This window comes from Primulina tabacum, chromosome 5, assembly GCF_025594145.1.
Source record: "Primulina tabacum isolate GXHZ01 chromosome 5, ASM2559414v2, whole genome shotgun sequence".
In the NCBI taxonomy this organism is placed as follows: Eukaryota; Viridiplantae; Streptophyta; class Magnoliopsida; order Lamiales; family Gesneriaceae; genus Primulina; species Primulina tabacum.
Genome location: NC_134554.1, coordinates 12023626 through 12044933, shown reverse-complemented (window position 1 = coordinate 12044933; position 21308 = coordinate 12023626). Strand labels below are relative to the sequence as shown.

At 32.7% G+C, this 21308-nt stretch overlaps 2 protein-coding genes across 2 annotated transcripts; both read right to left on the bottom strand.

The window, feature by feature from the left end:
* Positions 1-615: 615 nt before the first annotated feature.
* On the bottom strand, positions 616-7476 carry LOC142546621 (putative cytosolic oligopeptidase A). Its single transcript, XM_075654435.1, has 16 exons — positions 7131-7476; positions 6823-6990; positions 6598-6721; positions 6335-6411; positions 5831-5974; positions 5486-5716; positions 5334-5424; positions 4721-4842; positions 4050-4157; positions 3702-3947; positions 3103-3248; positions 2176-2293; positions 1526-1717; positions 1338-1403; positions 1095-1166; positions 616-1007 (listed from the first exon to the last, which is right to left on the bottom strand). The coding sequence occupies exons 1-16, from the start codon at positions 7269-7271 to the stop codon at positions 930-932; spliced, it is 2124 nt and encodes a 707-aa protein (XP_075510550.1). The 5' UTR covers positions 7272-7476; the 3' UTR covers positions 616-929.
* A 6346-nt stretch (positions 7477-13822) lies between these two features.
* On the bottom strand, positions 13823-17061 carry LOC142544782 (MADS-box transcription factor 23-like). Its single transcript, XM_075651819.1, has 7 exons — positions 16652-17061; positions 16186-16264; positions 15026-15087; positions 14828-14927; positions 14622-14663; positions 14389-14430; positions 13823-14196 (listed from the first exon to the last, which is right to left on the bottom strand). Exons 1-7 carry the CDS (start codon positions 16831-16833, stop codon positions 14029-14031), a joined length of 675 nt encoding a protein of 224 aa, XP_075507934.1. The 5' UTR covers positions 16834-17061; the 3' UTR covers positions 13823-14028.
* Positions 17062-21308: the final 4247 nt, after the last annotated feature.

Sequence of the window (21308 nt, the reverse complement as noted above, 5' to 3'; positions counted from 1 at the left end):
CATACTACCTGCATCCAATATGATTAAACAAGTATGAGAAGTTCTTTAAAGGAATTGCTTTCAAAGTATCATTTTTCTAATACAAAATTACACAAAATCTTGAATCTTGACACTCATTTATTTGAAGTTGATATCTTATGAGTCGCTCTCATGGATCTATATTCGTGAAGAAAGCCTATCCATTTTATACCTATCATTTAATAATTTTGACATAAAAATTTATACCCTTTCATGATTTAGATCGAGACAGATTCATTGAGACGATCTCATAAAAAAATTTGATTTGTTTATTTTTGTGTGTATCCCGTCACCTATAAAATCATATTCCCAAGCTAATATAGGATTTGATAAAATCCAACCCATTAACATGTTTCTCTAGATGACCACCCAATCAGTTTAGATGGATTAATTTTAATTTAGATGAGGTTATTGATTTGATCATATATATTTCAAATGATATCTTTAACATATTTGAAATTTATTATCATTACGCATACAAGCCATTGAATTCGTCACCACAAATCAAATCAAACTATTTTAAAATCACGGAATTGGTTTCAAAATCTTTAATCCACAGTGAACCTCAAAAGATTTTCAATTCCCACAAATTTACTAAAAAAGGAAATCATACTTTAGTGACTAAAATCGCAACATCCGCACAATATAGTAATAGCACATTCGCCATGGTAATAAACAAGTAGTCTCAGCGAAAAGCAAAAGGAGAATTCTGACTAAATGTAGAGAAGGGGCATTCAGATGTCTATAAATACGACAGTCAGAGAACCAGAAACATTTGAATCTTGACCATGCTTTATTCATGCCATTCTAAACAGTGATTTTTCTCACTAAGCCCGGCAATACCAGAAATTCTGTGTTCCCTTATATCTTTAAGTGACTATGCCAAGCCTAAATCACAACCTGCTAGAATCTCATGAAACTTGCAATAATCCGTTGTGCCTAAGCAGTGCCTCTGGTGAGGGCTCACGCCCTCTGAATTCCACAAACACCTGAAAGAAAACAAGCATTCCAGCACGCTCAGAATTAATTTTTTTTAAAAGGCAGGTTAAAATGTTGAATCAGTATCATTTATATACCTCTAGGGGTGGCTTACCGCCTCCAAGAGCAAGAACTGTCTCTCGGAATCTATGGCCTGTTTCTTTTACAGCCTGTTGTAAACATCAGTGATCAGTTGGATAGATATGGTAATTAAATAGTGCAAAATTTTGATGTCTATGTATTTAGCTAGGTGAATTTAATCTTTGAATATAGACAAAAGACACCGGGATATTCAAAACTACAGCTTTTTAAAAGAACATTCACAGATTTTGCAGGCATACCTCATCATTGTTCAACCCAGCATCCTCAAATGCTGAGAAAGCATCAGCGGATAAAACTTCAGCCCACTGCACAGTTTTAACATCAATTACCGTTAGAAAGGGAAGCCGAGAAGGAGGGTCTCAGCATGAAAACATGGCCGTTGGATATCATTTGTCATCCAACAAACAGAAGGCAAAAAATATTTCACCTTGTAACTGTAGTATCCAGCTGCATATCCACCAGCAAAAATATGACTAAAACTGCAAAGGAACCTATCTTCAGGAAGTGGAGGGAGCACTTGTGTTCTTTGAGAGACCCTTCTGTCAACTTCATAGATCGACTCTGAACCACCAGGTGCATACTTTGTGTGCAATTCAAGATCAAGAGTTGCAAATCTTAGCTGCAGCACACAAGAGACGACAAATACGTGGCTGTCTATCAGAAGGCTACACCATCACTAAGGGAGGCAGAATTTAATCATGAAGTTAGATGAGGAAGAATGTCCAATAAATATTCTCTATTGATGGAAATTGTGAGTCAACATCGTAGAAGAAAAAACTCCCATGTGCAGATTTAAAACACATTTACCATGAAAAAATTTCCAGAGGTTCCGAGAACATTAACTCGAAACAAAACACAGCATACATACTACTTTTCAATCTACAAGGATGCCACAAAGTAGGCATTAGATACAGACAGAGAAGCTTTAATTTCACCAATTGAAGCAAAAGAATAGATCAAACTTAATTAAAAAAAAAAAAAGTATCAATAGAGTTGTCAGACAGAATAAAAGTTGGAAAACAATTTTGAATATCATACACTTAAGGAGTGCTGATAAAAAAAACTAAGAGGCCAGACCTGTCTAAGACTCATAGAACCAGCACGGAATGTCCTGGCAGCAAGAAGCTTTTTGTAAATGTCTTCTGGAATAGCTTCTCCAGTCTCATAATGCTTGCCAATACTCATCAAGGTATCTCTGCAATAAGTATCAGCAACAAAAGCATCCATCACAACATCAAATTGGGGGCATGATCATTGACACTTTTTAGAGTCGTAACAATGTGAAGTGCTCCAAATAGACTTCAACTTTGGGAATATAACCAACGGTGACAGATTTTGGAGACATCATGTTAATGCACAAAAAAAACAGTAAGACGAGGACTCTGATATTAACCCGCAACATTGGCTTCAGAGTCGCCCAAAACAAAATGTATCCCAGTGAATTCTAGCATAATATCATTTATATTGGTAGTGTACCACATAGCACAATTTAGGCAACAATGAAGAAAAACTTGTAATTGGTCAACAGTGGAGATGTTGATGGAAGAAATGATGCAATTACAGCCATGGTTTGCCTTCGCGGTCGCGGAGGTTGTTGTTCCAGTTACATTTCACAGAACGGTCATGGTTATTGTTGTGGTTTTTTAAAAAAATAAAAACAGAATTAATTAGATGGTTTGGAAATTTTGATAAATTTTTAATGGATTTTTTTAAAAAAGGAAAATGTTGAAAAAATTGTAAAAAAACGTTTTGCAACGGCCGCGAAATAGCCGTTCCGTTCCGCGACAGCTGCGAAAATGGCGTTATAGTTGTACATCCATTTTAGCTTGGAACTTTAACATGGCAATGGCCATTTCCGTTCCACTCGCAGTGCAAACCAGATGAGAAGAAAAGCAACCAGATGATTTTCTCAGAGAACTTGCACTAGCACGCATTAAAAAGAGGAAATGTAAATTGAAAATTAATTAAAGTCCATGGTGGACAGTTGCAAGACAAAATCCCTACCTATGGTAGCACCAATTTTCCATAAATTGGGAAGGCAATTCCACAGCATCCCACTCTATATTCTTTATACCAGCAACCAAACCTTCATCCTGCCTCGTTAGCATATGCTGAAGGGCATGACCAAATTCATGGAAGACAGTCTCAACCTAACATTAAATTATAAAAAACAAAATTACTCATTTAAACATTTAAAGTTAGAGAAAAACAAATCATATCCTAATGCATCATAATCAAGAGGTAAGCTTCTTGTTTCAAATGATGCCTGTATAAATGAGGTAGAATATATTCTGGAGCATAATTGGATATGTTAGAACAAATAAGAATGATTTAAGGTGTCAATAATCAGATAAAAAACTAACTTTAAATTCAGTAATCAAATAGGAGGCTGACAGGCCAGTTTTAACAAGATAGAACCTATATCAATGATTGAATAATGTTTCATCCATCATATAGGCACAAAAATAGGCCTCGCTTTAAGCATTATGTTCAAATTGGTGGAGCAGGGCCAGCCTAGTCGGCCAGTAAACTAGTATGATTTCACGGTCAAATCATTTTAAGAACCAGAGTTTAGACATATGAGCAAATATGAGCGCTTCTACCTCACGAAACGTCATAAGGCTTGGCTTGTCCCCTACTGGTGGCATTTGGTTGCAAACCATATGAGCAACAGGCAATCTAGCAGTACGACCATCTCGCGACATGACACGACTTCGACCTACCACTTCATCCATCCATGCTCCTCCTCGTTTCTCAGACGGACGAGAATATGGATCAAAATAGAAGAACGCAATTGGGGTGCCAAAAGAGTCATTAACGCGGTAAAACCGAACGTCGCTGTTCCATACCTATTGATTATAATCACGGCTATTCAGATGGAAAAAAATGCACTACCAGCTAAAAACTCTCACTGGAAGAAAACAAAATGTAAAGAAGATGGAAAGTCATACCGAAGCTGTACCATCTGCCTGTTCAATATCGATCCCAAACAGGTGTTTTACTAGACTGAAAAGACCATCCATAACTTTAGGCAATGAAAAGTAAGGACGCAATTCTTCCTGTTGATATTAGAAAAGGCAACCCACCTAAAAAGCTTATTATTTGAGAAAGGCAAATGGCACTAAAAACAAGAGACGGTGGCATAAAATTAGTAAATTAAAGGAGAAGCCAAAACCCAAAGTAACCTAGGACTCTGTTCAATAGAAAATGCACCTTCAAAAACTAATATTTAAAGGAAACATTCCAACAACTGTCTACAAATTGGAAATTTCAAAATGTAGGACATCAATATATAGGAAATACTACAAAGAGACCTAAACAAGGATATAGTGAGGCCCTTCCATTACCAAATAAATACCATGAACACATAGCAACTTCGTCCATACAATTTAGGACTACAATTCTACAAAGAAATAAATGTGTAATACTAAGACCTGTTCCCTCTGCTGGCAGAATATAAGTGTATTAAATAAAATAAGATGACAAATAATATCATTGATTCCCTAGGAAGGAAAAAAAGGAGATTTAAAAGATAAAAATTTGCTTTGGAATATTAAAAAAAATGTTTCGATAAGGAAGCTACATAAACATGACTCGATACTAAACCAAGGGAGCACAACACCTCATTTATTTCGTATTTAGATTCACGAAGTCTCTCACTCCAGAAGCTAATATCCCAATGGTTCAAGTTATCAGCTTCTGGAGCTCCTTGGTTCCTTGAAAAAAATTTGAGATCCTCCATATCTGAAAAGATTATGAAAGGAAAAACAAATTATCCAGTAAATGGTGATCCGAGAACAATATTTTGCTTTACAAATAACAAAAAACAATGGAAAAAAGAGCTAGAGCTATCGAAAACATTAATAAGATGGAAAATGCTCATTTTCCAAAAACTTGCATAGATTAATCTCATATTTAAGAACTAGTTTATTTAACTATTGTTCGCTACTTAGATTTTGATAAATATTGCAAAGCATCATCATTCTTCCAATGTTTAAGAAAACAAAGAACAATTCAGTTTTCTATTTTCACAGAACACAGTAAGGGGTTGTTAAATTAATGTTGAAGATGGGAAGCTGGGCATGTAGCTGTGTGTATAACTCAGTAGTATATCACCAGATGCCTTCTCTCTGTCTCCCATTTATTTTACTTCTACCAAAAATGCTAACTAAATTCCCGGAAGAAAATAAGGAAAAAAAAAAAAAGCAAACTTGCATGGTTCAGAAAGGCTGTACCTTGAACAGCAGGATCCCAAGATGCACTATGTAGTTTTTCGAGGAGCTCTCCTGCCTTTTCAACAGTTGCCATCTTGGTCTCCATACTTACCTGATAAAGCTACATAATCACGCATATCCAACAGACTGATAAATAAAATAACAAGTCATACCTCTGCATAATTATTGTACCCGAGAAGCTTAGCCTTTTCCAATCTAAGCTTCAAAATTTGGTCAATAATTGATGTGTTATCCATATCTCCACTAGAAGCACGGGTTATATAGGCTTGATATACTTCCTCACGCAGTGTTCGATTTTTAGCATGCTGCATAACTGCCATAAAGCTTGGGGCATCCAATGTTATTATCCATGGCCCACTCTCTGCAGTAGCATTTTCATGTCCCTGTAATCAATAGGAGAAACACAAATAATGTAATCACTAGATGACATTATATCCAATATTCCAATTCACGGATTAGAGCTATTACTTAACTCATTGACATAATTATATAAATACCTTGGACACTGCTGTTTGTGCAGCCAACCCGAGCGCTGTAGCTGGCAACCCTTCGATGTCTTTCTTCTCTATTATCAATTTTTCAAACTTCTTCGTCGCATCCAAAACATTCTCTTCAAATTTTTGAGATAGTTTTGCCAATTCCTTCACACTCATTTGGAGAGACAAGATTAATGATCCTTAAAATAGATAATAGATAATACTTTAAAATATGGGAAATTGAACTAAAAGCATAGAGTAACCTTGAAAAAGTGAAAAAGTGGACAAAAAGTAGATCAGCGTCATTTCACAATTTACGCCAGTACAACAATTAACAAATCCACAATGATTGTGGGCTCTTACAATATGGAACAGGCGGGTTCATAAACTTAAAAAAATGTTCCCTTTCATAAGCTACCAATATTATTCCAGAGTTAATTTGACATTTGCAGTTAAGTAGCATCAAATACAATAGTTCTTCCATCCATCAAATGGCCTCCAGCATCCTCAAAAAATGAAATATACCTGTTCAATCTTGTTGAATTCCTCTCTTTCATCATCTTCAAGGGCAATACCCCTCAAAACTGCATCCTTTAAGTGTGCTGCGAAAGCAGGTCAGTGAGAACTATTAAGACCAACATTCAAAGTCAAACCTCTAATGTTAACATGGAACAGTAAAGTAATCCAACCATGAGAAAGCAATTCAGTCCACACCAACCCAAATCAAAACCTCCACATGAAGATCATAACTATTGAAATACTACAATAGAATGGTTGCGAATACTTACACTCAACAATCCTTTTTCGAGCATCACTCAAGGTATCCCATTCAGACGATTCTCTAATAGCTTTGAACGCATGGTAAATAGGCTTACTCTGACCTAACTTAAGCTCAAACGCTACTTTGTCCGGCTAGATAGTAACAAAGAAAAGAAAAACATTTAGCAACAAAAATATTGTCTAAAAATAGCCATACACAATTAAATCACAAAAACAAAAGCAACAATATGCACCTGGACTTCCTCAATGGCAGCGCGAAGGTCCGCATTATCTTTAACTGCCTTGAGATGCGAAACCGCACCCCACACCACAGCCATCCTGTCAACTATCCTCTCGAGTGGATCCACCAGTTTTGGCCATGTAGTTTCCACTGTTCTCTCCAGTTCCTCTAGCTCTAATTCCTACAATTCCAAAAGTCAATTAAAGACACCACAAGTATAACTCACAAAAAGAGCACATCATTTTTAGCACGTCTTCATTCACATATCACCGTTTACATAATGTAGCTTAAACACCAACCAGTCATTTGTCAATAACTTACAAGCTGTTTGAGCAACATGCGGATGCCGGGACGGACATGCTTGGGTAGGATCGAATCGAAGGGCGGGAAGTAAAACTCCTCCAAGAGCGGATTACTTCCGGACTCCGAATCCATTATCGCGTCACTCGAGCGAGACACCATTGATGAAGCGGAGCCGGAGAACGATCGACCCGGGGGAAATGAACCGATGCGACGCTTAAAAGTGGTTGACTGGGGAAGAACGTTGGAGCGTGATGGGAGAAGGCAGAGGGAGAAGGAAGAGGACCAACGGGAACAAGGACGGGATTTGAGAGAAGGGAAATTGGGGATTGGGTTTTAGGAAACAAATGGGCTGTGGATTGATCGAGATATGGGGAGGCGGGTAAGATAACAGCAAGATGGGTTATAACAAGAAATTGGACAACCATTTTAACGCGTGGCAACTGGACGCTTGGAATCCTCATTCGATGACATTGTGAACAGGGATGTAAACGAAGAAAATAGCATGTGAGTTATTCGAAGTTCGATTCGATAAAAGCTCGTTTAAGTTCGTTTAATGAGGCTCGTTAAGTTAAACAAGCCAAACTCAAGCCTTACCGTATTCGGCTCGTTAGCTCGTGAACATGTTCGTTTGTAAGTTAATGAGTAATCTTTTAGATGAAAAAATAATAGTTTTGATATTTGATTTTGAATAAGCTCGTGAACCATGCATATATTCGTTAAATAAAGTTCGAGCTCGTCTCGATTATAAACGAACCAAGCTCAAACATTAAAAAGTTCGGCTCGGCTCGACTCGATTACATCCCTAATTGTGAACTCGCCTCGCCTTAGACTATATTACTTGTTGGGTGTGCACTGATAAATCAAATTCGCAGCGGAACTAATAGAAAACCATCAAATAAATTAACTTAAAATTTCACCAAGCACGATCAATCGAAAATAAACGACACACAAGTGATTTTAACGAGACGTGCATCTACTGCACACATAATTTTTTTATTCAATCAAACAATAATGGAGTTGGTTATATTACATTATCAAAACTATATTATTAAGTTTTTTTATCAGTTAATTTAGTTTCTTAGGAAAGCATTGGATGGGTAGTAACTAACGCTAAATTTCAATAATCAAATCGAGTATGTTGGGCTTGGCTAGGCAGTAAACGCCACAATCTGGCCCCAAAATCGGTGCAGCTCATATTGATAATATCAAATTGAAAATCCAATGAGGTCCCAGATAGTTGACATTAGTGGCGAGTTGTAGCTTTACCAGGCCAGGGCCTCATAATCTCGGGGCATGGTGGCTGGTTTGGCCCACTGACAAACTACAGGGCTAATAATTTAAAGAAATTGAAAGAGGTGGATTGACCTATTATATCAAAAAAATTTAAACAAATTTAAGGAGTGATTGATCTCACTTTTTTTAAGACACACCTTTTATTTTATTTTTCGATGTATATTGAATAAATACAGGGCTAATGTATTAGGTGGTTGATCCCATGGATATAACTCGCATCTATTATTTTTTTAGACTAAATATGAATTTCATTCATATATTCTGAAATCATGGTTTGCAAAAGAGCTTAAAAATAAAGGGCGTCAATCCCTAAATTCTTTGGTAGCATTAAGATAATAAGCATGAGTAGCCAATGAGTGTGGAACATGGTTTGCAGATGTTCGGCAGAAACGGATTTCCCAATTCGAAGCCTGTGTGCATTGGTTGATGAGAAAGGAAATAATCGGTGCTTCCGCTTCAAAATGGGACGGCTTGAAACAGCCAATACCACGTTAAGTGCATCTGTTTCAATGATGACATTGGATCAGTGATTATGCATTGCTATCAAAATGGCCTCTCGAACCGCTAGAAGTTCCGCAACAAAAGGGGAGAATATCCCCGAAAAGCTAGAAGATCCTTTGCAGGGTTTGGGTACATTCTATGTTCGGATATATTCATGAAAATATTTTATATTGCAAAGAATCCTTTGGTCCAACCGGTAATCGGTAGAAGAGCAGAATACATATGTAAGATTGAGAGAATAATGGAGGTCCCCCACCGGACAGGATACAGCGCTGGCAATAGTACCCTTCTTTGTACTCAAATGATCACATGCTTCCTACATAACTTGTCCGAACCCATCCCCCACTATATAATAATAAAATTATTATTTTGTAGTTATTTTTGTTTACAAAATAAAATGGTCGAAGATTAACTAAATCAGAATAACTCCACTTATGTAAAATAGTAAAATAATAAGATATTGATTGATTATTATTATTTTTATTCAATATTTGATTCAAGTTTTGTAAAATATTAGTGCCATACATCATTATCTTATACGCAAATTGAAAAAATTGTAGTAAAATTTATATGAAAAATTCCAATCAGTCAAGAAATTCATGAAAGATACATATATATATATATATATATATATATATATAAATCACTCAGTCATTGTTACCCTTTGTCAAAGCTAAGGAAGATTATCGATGAAAACAAGCTAGGAATAAGTAGACACAAGAGAGTGTCTAGAAATAATTTGATGTAACTGGTATCCCCATCTTGTAGAACAAAAAAATTAGTTGACAAGTTCCTAAAATGCGGAAAACGCTAAATTTTATGTCGGGCAAATATTTAGTATTTAATTTTGAGATTGAATATGGGAGAATAACGGTAATAATTGTTTGACGGGAACAAAATTATTTTAGGTCAGGCTAAAATAATCAAATTTTTGTATATGTACCAATTTAATTATTTAAAGAAATTTGTAAATGAAATGTACATTATCAATAACTCATGTACTTAAATAAACTTTGGTATTTAAATTACAATTAACAAAATTTATGATAGCTCATGCATTCAACCAACTACCAACTAGTAATAAATACTGCCTTGTGAGGTTTCAGCAACGAGTCCCTACACCTCTTCAAAAATAAACATCTATGATTGGGTGAAAAAGATTCATAATTCAACGTATTATAAAATCATTATATATTTATTTAACCAATTTTTTTTCCATTTTTTAATGAGAAATACCAAAATGCGCATTTATTATTTACTATAAATGCAGCTGTGTAAAGTCTAGCTAATTTCAAGCCTAAATTAATCACCAATTAATGGCGCGACACCTTCGTCAATGAACAATGATTTGGAAGCAGTCTTGTGCTGGGGATAATATCTTACATATGTCAAATATTAATGTTAAAATTTGATGTATTACATTACTAGCAAATATAAGATAACAAACCCTTTAGATAGTAAATAAATGAATTTCAAAAGATATACTCATTAATTAAAGATTTAAGTTTTAGACCAAGTACTAAATAGAGTAATGTCATGAAAACATGAAAATAAATATATAACATACCAAAAAATATACAAGACCAAAATCACTTTTGTTACTTTTCATTGGAGGTGTCAAAATAGATTAGATTAGTTGGGTTATTCCGTGCCATCGTATAAAATAGATGAGTTGAGTTGACATTTTTGCAATCCACCAAATAACGGTTCGACCCTCCTAATGATGGATTGTGAGTCAGTCCGCTCTAACCAGCCAAATTACAGATAAGCCCGTCAGATTGACTCGTCCCGCTACCAAAAATAAGTATGTTGGATTGATGTTTTTCCAACCATCTAAAAGGCGGGTGAACAGCCCTGCCCCTGATGGTGGGTTGAGGTGGGTTATAGGTCGGTCAACCCCATTAGTATGTTTTGACACTTTACTTTCCCTGGTCATTTACTCGATTAATGAAGAAGTCGCTCCTGTCAACATGACGAAAATAGAAAACATGAAAAAATATATATTTTCTCCCAATAAAAAATTGTGTAGTATAGTATACACTGTTACATTTAATTTAATATTCATATATATTTCAGATATTGGATAATATATACATACGCGCCTGTGTATGAAATGTAAGGATTTTTCATGAGAAAGTCTAAACAAAATAAATGTGAAATGGTAATTAACTAAATATGTCATGCAAAACACAGTCAGAAAATTGTAATAAGAAAAAAGCAATGTGACGTGTACAATCAAATTATTACAACAATTTTTACAACATAAAAGATTCAATACAAAAATTTCGTTTATCAAAATTGATAAATTCAATACAATATTTTACGATATAATAACAAAATTTAATGATATCTATGATTTTAACATTATTTTTTTAAAAATATCATCTAAAATTATCAATCAAATAAAAAATCTAAAAATATTAAAAACTGGATGCCGAAAGCCCCAAGTGAGGATAAACATATATCCCCCAAATCGGATGCTACATTCCCTCCCCACAACACACAAATTCTTATCTACATTAACAAACTTGCCAAACCACCATCGCACTCTCTCCTCCACAATGGGCGGCGGCGATGTACTCTTCCGGCGGCCTTCCTACCTCGCCAGCTGTATGTCACCGTCGTGTGTCCCCGTGCACGAAGACTACTCCCACATCACCCCAAGCCTCGACAAGGTCGGCGGCGGGCTCCGCAACCGTCGCCTGCGGAAACTCCTCCGTAAGATCGTGAACGAAAGCAAGATCAGCATTATTGGGCAGCACAAGCCCCTCAATTTCCAGTACGACGCCTTAAGTTACTCCCAGAATTTCGACGATGGCTGCCACAGAGATGAGGAGATGTACGCGCTGTCGACGAGCATGTCAAGATTTTAAGCGGTGCCTCCGCCGCTCCTTGTGTATATACGTGGTGATTGGTATTAAACTCTTGCTTCGAAATATTTGGATCAGTACTTAGATCCACTGCTTTTTCAAGAGGGTTACAGATTATAACTACATATACTCGCGTTTATAATGTGACGCTTATTCTCCAAATTTTATATGAACGAAACAGATCAAAATTACTCTTGTTTGATTAACAAAAAACACATATACAGACCGATCCATGCTACTCGGATTGAGTGTCAGAAGTTGTATTTTTCTTGAAATTGAGTTTGTAATTGAAAACAAGCAGTAGGACAGCTTTGTTCAATGAAACCAGATTTCAACAAGAGCCCGCATAAGTTTCAAGATCCGATTGTTAATAACGTTCTTCCAATTGTCGCTAGATTTGGTTTAAAAAGTTTTGACATGATCTTCAACCATTCTATTTATCAATAATCAAAATAGACAAAAAAATTGTATAATTTAAATACGTTTAATCACAATCAAAGTAGTGACAGACTCATGAATAGAAAGGTGGGTGAACTATCAGTATAAAATCATCGACGTTGGTGCTAAATTTATCATTTACTCGCTTTTTGAGAAGTACTATTGAATCTTGATATGAACTTTTTTCTGCAGAAAGTAAAAGCTGTAATTTCTGATTTTAACAAACCTATTAATATCATGATTTTATACAAATATATTTTATTTACAAAGTCCAAAAAATAATAGTCCAAATTTTGCTTTAGTCACGACAACAGTATAACTGATATATAGTCTACTGTGTCTTAGAGTTATCAGTATGTTATTTCGTCATCTTTCGAGTCCATAGGAAAATGCGCACAAGAACTTAGAAAATATTAATAATAATAACAATAAAAAAACAAATGACGTTAGTTTATATATGTGTAATTGTTGGCATGTTTTTATTAGTTAGTTAATAGTGTACCAACGTTCTGATTTTTTTTGAATTTAATTTATATTAATAAAATCATAATTGTGTAATTTGAAATTATAAAATAAAAAAAAAAACTAAACAAAAAAAGCAGACTTTAAATTTGTCTTTATTATCTAGATTTTTGATAATAATAATAATAGATAAGTTGTTTGTACTGCATCCGACCTAATTATATAGACTTGTTTTTATTTATTTATTATTATTATTAAGATTTAAGAAATTCACTAGAAATAGCAATTATACAAACAAGTTTTCAAATTTACTTTTATTTAATTAGTGTTTATATAAATGGCTTGTTATTTTTTCAATAGTTAGTTAATTATAAGACATCAAATTAAATAGCAGTGTATTAGTAAACCAATAGAAAAAATATTTATAATATAATATAGACAAAAAAAATATAAATATTGAAACATTCAAGAGGAGACCCATCACACCGGCTTGGCTAGCTAATCTTGTTATACTAAGACCATCTTCAACCACAAAATCTATTTAGATGCAAATTTTACATTAAAATAATGTGATTTCTGCACCAAATACAACATTCATCTCCAACCTATTTAATTCAAATCTTACACCAAAAATATTCTTTTAATTTTACATATATTAATTATTATATTTTATTTAATATATTTTTAATTATGAATAAAGTTTATATTATATATCAATATTATATTATTAATAAATTTAAATAATATTTATAGTTTTTAATATAACTATTTTTAATAAAAAAATTAAAAAACAAAAAAGCAAATTTATAATAAAATAAACAAAAAAAATTTAAAAAAATTGGAAATCTCTGCGGCGCCAAATTTGGCGCAGATGTTTCCATTTGGCGCAGAGGAAGAGGATGCGCTATTTTAGCAAAATAGCGCATTTTCCATTGGAAGATAATGGGCTGCTTATACCATTTTGGTGCAGTATTGGAGATGCCCTAAATTAAAGTTTTTTGTTCTAACATATCGCAAATCTGTGGAGCCATTTTACTTGCATACCTTTGGCAATGCTTGAAGTACAAAACCAAAAACAAAAGGTTTAATGTCCGTTTTAAAACGAAATGATCATATTTTTAATCAACACCAGCCATATGTATAAAATACAAAAATTCAAGAGGCTCATATCACACCAGATTAATTAGCTCAACCATAAGCAACTATATCCAATGTGTTTTCATTACTAGCTAGAGAGGTTTTTTTTTTTATTCAACTTGGCAAATCCATGGAATCATTTTACATACATATATCGACAGTCGCATGATCTCCCATAAATAGGACATGATTATATGAAGTTTCATACTCGAACTTTACCTTGATTCTCTTGATGTTCTTAATGCTACTCCCGAACCCTGTGTTGCAGGGCTAGGCTGGCTCAGTTGCAGCTCCACCAATCCATCCAATTCCTTATTCATGGTGAAATTGTGGGGAACAATTCCAGGAATTCCATTTGCTGCACATAAATTCCCTCCATATGCCTGATACATGTAAGAGTTGCAGAAAAATTAATCGATCAAGTTCTCATGGGCCGCCCCAAGATTTTAGAGAGAAAGACGGCGCGATGTGTTATGATTTTTAGAGATGAAGATATCTTCATGCATGTATTGATAGCACAATTATACGTTTCAATTTGCATGGATATATATACTTGTTAGTTTAGCAAGATTTACCTTCTTATAGAGCTCAACATTTTCTTGATGGATGAGAGTTCCCTGAAATTAATCCAAAACAAACAAGGTTACGCTTTGACTGGATAATCAATTTTTTCGATTTCAAAATTTTGGTGCATAATTGTAATATTAAATCGTCTTCACCTAATTAATGCAAAATTCTTTCTTACTATAGCTTAAAGATAACCAGAGTAAATTTGTAATGCTAACTGCGGGATATATTTAAAATTTACCTTTCTACGTAACTCATGAATTTCTTCTGTCAACATCTGTTCCTGCATATGCAAACCACAATACATCATCAATATTGTATCAGCTCTATATTCTTTTTAAAATTAATATAATTATATATTACGATGGATAAAACACACACACACACACACACACACACATAAAACTCAAGTCCTTTCAATTAAAATCCAAGGGTTTGAAATTCGACTTTTTTAACGCGCACGCCCTTCAAACTCATTTCCAGTTGGTTTTCTAATCTTTGTAGTTCTTCCACATTCAAGCCATGAAGTTCTTCTCCCATCAATCTCCTGTCATTTTCCATGGTAAATAAATAAAACGAAAGGTACATTATAGTACGTAAAATAATTTCATAATTACTATTATATTGTTGGAAGCAGGAATTTACCGATGATTATCTCTCAAATCCTGTAATTGTTGCCTTAGAACTGCAGTCTCCCTTTGCCAAAACTAACAACCACAGTTGCACTTGCACTTGTTAATCCATAAGCATGTAGGGTGGAAATTTGTATCATTCTACAATTACAAATCAAACTCGAAAAAAAAAGGAAGGCAAAATAATAAACGTAATTAAAAACAACAGTGATCATGTAACTTGATTGCATATGAATGCGTAAATATAGACTTGAATAACGTTTAATTCATATAATTTTCAATTAATCGATTACAAATTTTTTATTGATAATTATTTCGAATTACCATATCTACTTGGTAAATCAATGTAATGGTAATAATAGTATAATTGGCAACTTATAGTGCTGGAATGTACGTCAAGATTTTTCAGCAGTAAGTTGATAGAAGAGCAAATTAACAAAAAAAAAAAAAAAATTGACTTTCATGTCGTTTTTCTGTATGATATTTCAAATAAATTAAAGTTGGAAAAATGGAATAAATTCAACAGACTTATAATTAGCTAGGGAATGTAATTAATTTTTACACTTACTTAATTTCTTTCCCATTATCTTCGTCCAAGCGAAATTTTTTACATTACAACTTCTTACATTATCCATAACATACACTAGATTAAGTTGAAAGAAAACTAGCCGATCAATCACCCAACTTAACGAATTTAGTTGAACGAGTACATAAATACTGGGAATTATTCATCAAAACATTGACTGCGAGATTATAACTATAACAGAAGGTTTATAACTGGTATATATAGAGAATTTGGCCTCACGGCCGGGTTCAAAATAACATTCTTTCACGTCCTAAAAATTTGAAATGGATATGGATTAGTTTTGAATTGATTACTAGAACAAATCTGGTTGGTTTAATCCTATTGTTTGTTTAGCTAAATTTAATCGAATCTAGGAATGTTAACCATACACTATGACTTCTTTAAAATTTTCACTCAATTATTTTGGAATAGAATCGAACGTGAAATGGTTTAGCCTCGTATTCGCTTAGTTTCAAATGCTTCTAATCGGATATCATCGAACCCTTAATGGATCGCAAGCATTGGTCGTCATAAAATTAGATTCAAATCGAATTTAAATAAAATGCCTCTGCATATTAACAATAGATGTGAGCCTTAAGTGAACATACCTCGATCTCGGAACCTGGATTAAGCAGATGATAGTGTTCCTCTTTCGTTCCATTGTATCGTTCAATTATCGATTTCATGCTGATAAAATTCAGAAATCAAAATGAAGGAAAAAAATTTGTAAATATGATTTTTTTTTTCAATATATATATGTGCACATTTTCAGTATGAAATCAAATTTTGAATCTGTTCCTACTGCTGTTTATTCCTAATCGAGACATGAAGTCATCATATATATGTTTGATAATCTTAAATATTATCTTGATGCAGGATTATAACTTGTGCTTTCTTATTTTGAATGTTGTACTAATTTTTGGCTCTAAATAAAATTCATACAAAAAAGTCGAAAAATCCGATTGCTTTAAATAGAAAAGCACAAACATATCTTTGTCGACAGAGTAATTTAAGTCATCGTAACATGAAACAAAACAATAACAATCTCAAAACATTTCAGAACCAGTTTCTAACCTGGAGTTTGAAAATTCATTCAATTTTCCAGTGCTTGAAAATATGATGACTCCAACTTCTGCATCGCAAAGGATTGCTAGCTCCTTGGCCTTCTTTAGCAACCCGCTCCTTCTCTTGGAGAATGTCACTTGCCTACTCGTAGAATTATCAATTCTTTTTATTGCGATTTTTCCTCTCCCCATCTTCCAAAATCAAGATCCCCAACTAGGGTTTCAGGCTTCTCTGAGAATGAAGTTAGATCTAAACACAATTAGCTCTTATATCCAATTATTAAGAGTAAACTTTTCAACATAATTTTGATCTTTTTTGAGCTTAGAAACGAAGGCTACGCAATGAAATAAGGTAATTAAAAGAACTTTGTTATCATAGAGCTTCGAATCAAAGTCAAGCCCTTTATAAAAACATATCAATTTTTTCTTCTCTTTTTACCAAAAATTGTCCTTAAAAAGTGGGGTATTGTGTATATTATAATTGTTAGCCACTCTAGGATCAATGGCGCTGTAGCTTATAAAATATTGACACGTGGGAATCTTAGTCTTTCCTTAATATTTCTATAAAGGGAAAAACTTTATTCCCATTTAAGTAAATTTACGAACCTTAAAAATGAACCACAGTACAGTGAGTTTTTGGCTGATTTTTAGGACTTTCACGTGAATAAAGTTCAGCTGCGCCTTTATAGGGAGTATTATATTTGTGCTTTCAGCAACCAATATTAGGATCACCAAAAGATGTTTGATGGGATAAGTGAATATTTGATCAGTGGTCATAGGATCGATTCTTCATATACCTTCTAGGCCGAGTATATTACACAGAACTTGTCCAATTTGGTTTTATAGCTTGCAGACTAATGCGTTAGTCCGATGGTTTACCAAATACACAACGAAAAGTGACGAGTGTTCAGTGTATATATGTTCTCACTTTATAAAAAAAAAAAGGTAAATTATATGTTATATCGCTTGAACTTCTCCCAATGTATTGTCAATTATTAAAATAAAAATTATGTCTGTCTAAATATTTTCGAAAAAAATTCAAGTTTTTCATTTAAAATGAGGAAAGTAATTAATAATCTTTCCATCCAATAAAAACCTTTCTTGAATCGATAACGAATTTATTATTGTTCATATATCTTCCATGATCTTGTGCATATAATCAATGGTATAATTTATCAAAACATTTACAAAATAATATTATCTCTCTGGCCGTACCAAACCAACCTTATCAGTTATCACTAAAAAAATTAACAATAATTGAGACGATGAATTAAGAAAATTCTTTAACGTTTGATTGTCAGATGTTTGATACTCAAACTTGTGTTTTTAAGATCTGCATTATATAATTTATTTGTTTATTCTTTTTAAAAGTTTGTGGAGTCGTTAAATATAGGGGCACACGAAAACGATGTCCATTATTAAAAGGGAAAGTCCATAAAATAATGTTTCTTTTATATTACACAATCAAATTAGTATTTTTCCTAATTGGCTGTAAAACGAATTTCTATTGGCTGAACCCAACGTAATTAAAATTTGTTAAACCAGTAAGAATCTTTAGTAACTAAAGATTATTGGCAAAAACTTGTGTGAGACAGTTTCACGGGTCATATTTTGTGAGACGGATCTCTTATTTGGGTCATCCATGAAAAAATATTACTTTTTATGCTAAGAGTATTATTTTTTATTGTAAATATCAGTAGGGTTGACCCGTCTCACAGTTATAGATTCGTGAGATCGTCTCACAGGAGACCTACTCAAGATTATTTTATGCTATATTTAGACTATTTTTTTCTTAATCAAATGTTAATTTTTACATTATCTATATATATATATATATATATATATATATATATCAATTTTCATAAAAATTTAAAAAACTCATATAATTTAATATTATTAAAATATAAAGAGAAATACTCTCAAACTAACCTAACAACGAGGTCTTAGCTAGGTTCCTTGGATTGCGGGTTTGGAAGCACGAGAATGTACAGGTGTTGATCATCAGCAAATCATATACTCAAGGATCAAGACCAACAGATATACATGATTCCACTTTCCAAATATATATTAATATTGTCCCAAATGATAATATTTTTACAATAATTTGTTTTATGCATTTAAGTAAGTTATGTGTTTTCAAGACAAATTTAAAGAGAATTTAATACTTCATGTGTCTCTAATACGGTACATCTGTCATTTTATCGAAAGTTATACTTAATATTAATAGTACAACTCAAATATTTAAAATTTATAGTAATTCAAACGATATATTTTAATTGCTCTCATAACATAAGCAATTTGCATCCCAACAACTGTTATCAATCATTCATCTTGGTTAATTTTAAGTGTCAAAATTTAGTGGAGTGTTAGTTATTTACATTCTGACAAGAGTCGGTAACACTTCATCTCATCATTTTAATCTCGTTTTTACAATATTGCCATTATATATAATTTTCCTTATGGTATAATTTCAATTTCTCCAAAAGTTTAATTTTGCATGGTAACAACTAAAATTGTCAAGTTTTTTTTTTTTAGATTTATGATACTTTTTTTGTCATATATAAATACAATATAAAAAAATCTCACTTATAATTATATAATTTATTACTTTTAATAACTAAATGATATTCTATTATATTCTTAATCAAATAAAATTCATCGTTGAATGTGAGTACAAGTATCTGTTGAACCAATCATGGGGATGAAGTACTCATATCAACAACTATTCACAATTTTTTGTTGCAATTTGAAAATGTAATATTAGAGTTTTTTGATGTAATGAGAAAAGGTTAGATATAAATCTAACTATATTTAAATTTTAATAAAAAAAAAAACAAACAACATTATAATCACGATTTACTATATTGTCATACTATGTGTATAATGTTCAAAAATTATTATTAATTTATTATATTGAGGGGAATATATAGATTTATATAAAGGTCTTCCAAACTGTTATTATCTTATTAATTTATCAAAATTATAATTTAGTAAGCTGACCCAAGTCAGACCAAAAAAAGATAATCTTACTGAATTTATTAATTTATCGAGTATTGATTTATAGAGCTTGTACTGTGTTACTTAATTTTTTCACAAAAAATGTAAAATTATTGAGGTGTAAATTTTTTATTTAACCAAAATTTTGCTAAATCTAGAGATAAGAAAAAAAAGATATTAAAAGTAATTTTTTTGGTTGTTTTATATTATTTATTACAAATTATTCAGTAAAAGTTAATCAAGAGATTTAAAAAAATATATGGTAGCGAAGCATGGTTTAAAATAATAACTAGAATATATTAGTTTCTGTTGGATTCATTTACTTTAACCAATGCGATTCCGAAATATTAGACTTAATCCCGACCACCTAATCTTCCCAAGAATGGAGATGTCGACACTTTTTCTGATTCATCAAACCACATTAGTGAATTTCGACATAATTTAAAAATTCTTGATTGTATTTAATAGACAATATCTTTTTGACGGTGGTAATTCACAAAAAATAAATATAAGTGTTTTATAGGAGTGTCATCATTTGAGTGTTATTTGAGAAGGTGAGTCTATGTTATACCGAGCTAAAGATGTACCATCAGTGTGTTCGTATAAGATGATCAGTCGATCATCTCACTCTTAAAATTAAAAAAATGTTGATGGACCCTTCATTTTTTGTTTTAAATAAGATGATCAGTTCGATCATCTCACTTTAAAATTAAAAAAATGTTGATGGACCCTTCATTTTTTGTTTTAAAGTGAAATGATCTGTTGATCATCTTATACAGAAACAAAAGCCAGAAGTAAATATATCAGTGCACTATAGACTCACCCATTCGAGAATACGTCAGAATCTTTCTTTGAGCTATTTCTTCTTATTATTTCAATTTAAAGTCGAAGCAGCATATGATATGGATTATGCCCGCATTCTACTTTGAAAAAGGACAGATGAGAACTACTCGGGGTAGGCAGTTTCTATTCTACATAATAATGTCATATATATGCCACGATCTTATTCATCAAGGGTCAGTATAAACATGCATGAGCTCAGAAGAAAATTAATTTTAATATTTGATATAATGATATAAAAGAGCTTTTTTAAAAAAAAAAAATTAGTTGAGAAATTTGAAGTAGAAGTCTAAAAGTTATATTTTTTCGAGCGAGCCTGTTAAGCTGCGACTGAGCCTAAGTCTTTTCCAAAAATATAACTTTATTGAGTTGTTTCCGTAATAATACCTTTATCATCGACTTCTGCGAAAATGTTTAAATATATTTTAAACGAGTTCTTTTATCCAAACACGGGTTTTATACTTTTATCTTTCTTTTGTTTTCGGAAAAAGTATGTTCTAAAAATATTATTTTTAACTTGATAATTTATTTATCCGGACATACTTTAAATTTAGAACATTTCATAATCGTGGATATGATAAATGTGTTGTCTCGTGAACACAGCTTTGCCAGATTTAAACCTTGGACTTCAATATTATTAAAATATTTACTATATATTTATTAAATATATAATATGCATACTCTCTGTCCAACATAGGTTGGTCGATGCTACGCATGAATACTACACCAAGTCTTAATCCAAGGATTGTAATATGGCCACAATTATTTTGTCGTACATACTTGTGAGCATCATCTAATTCGTTTAATTTTCATCTACACTATTAATTAAA

Bases quoted from the DNA above. Each gene is read 5' to 3' on its own strand.
- LOC142546621 (XM_075654435.1), bottom strand. From the start codon at position 7,271: ATGGTGTCTCGCTCGAGTGACGCGATAATGGATTCGGAGTCCGGAAGT. The intron at 5,717-5,830 runs GTATTTATATAA...TATTGATTACAG, and splicing joins CACAAACAGCAGTGTCCAAG to GGACATGAAAATGCTACTGC. The intron at 4,158-4,720 runs GTGTTGTGCTCC...TAATATCAACAG, and splicing joins CTAAATACGAAATAAATGAG to GAAGAATTGCGTCCTTACTT.
- LOC142544782 (XM_075651819.1), bottom strand. From the start codon at position 16,833: ATGGGGAGAGGAAAAATCGCAATAAAAAGAATTGATAATTCTACGAGT. The intron at 14,928-15,025 runs GTAAATTCCTGC...GGAAAATGACAG, and splicing joins GATTTGAGAGATAATCATCG to GAGATTGATGGGAGAAGAAC. The intron at 14,664-14,827 runs GTCGAATTTCAA...TTGCATATGCAG, and splicing joins AGGGCGTGCGCGTTAAAAAA to GAACAGATGTTGACAGAAGA.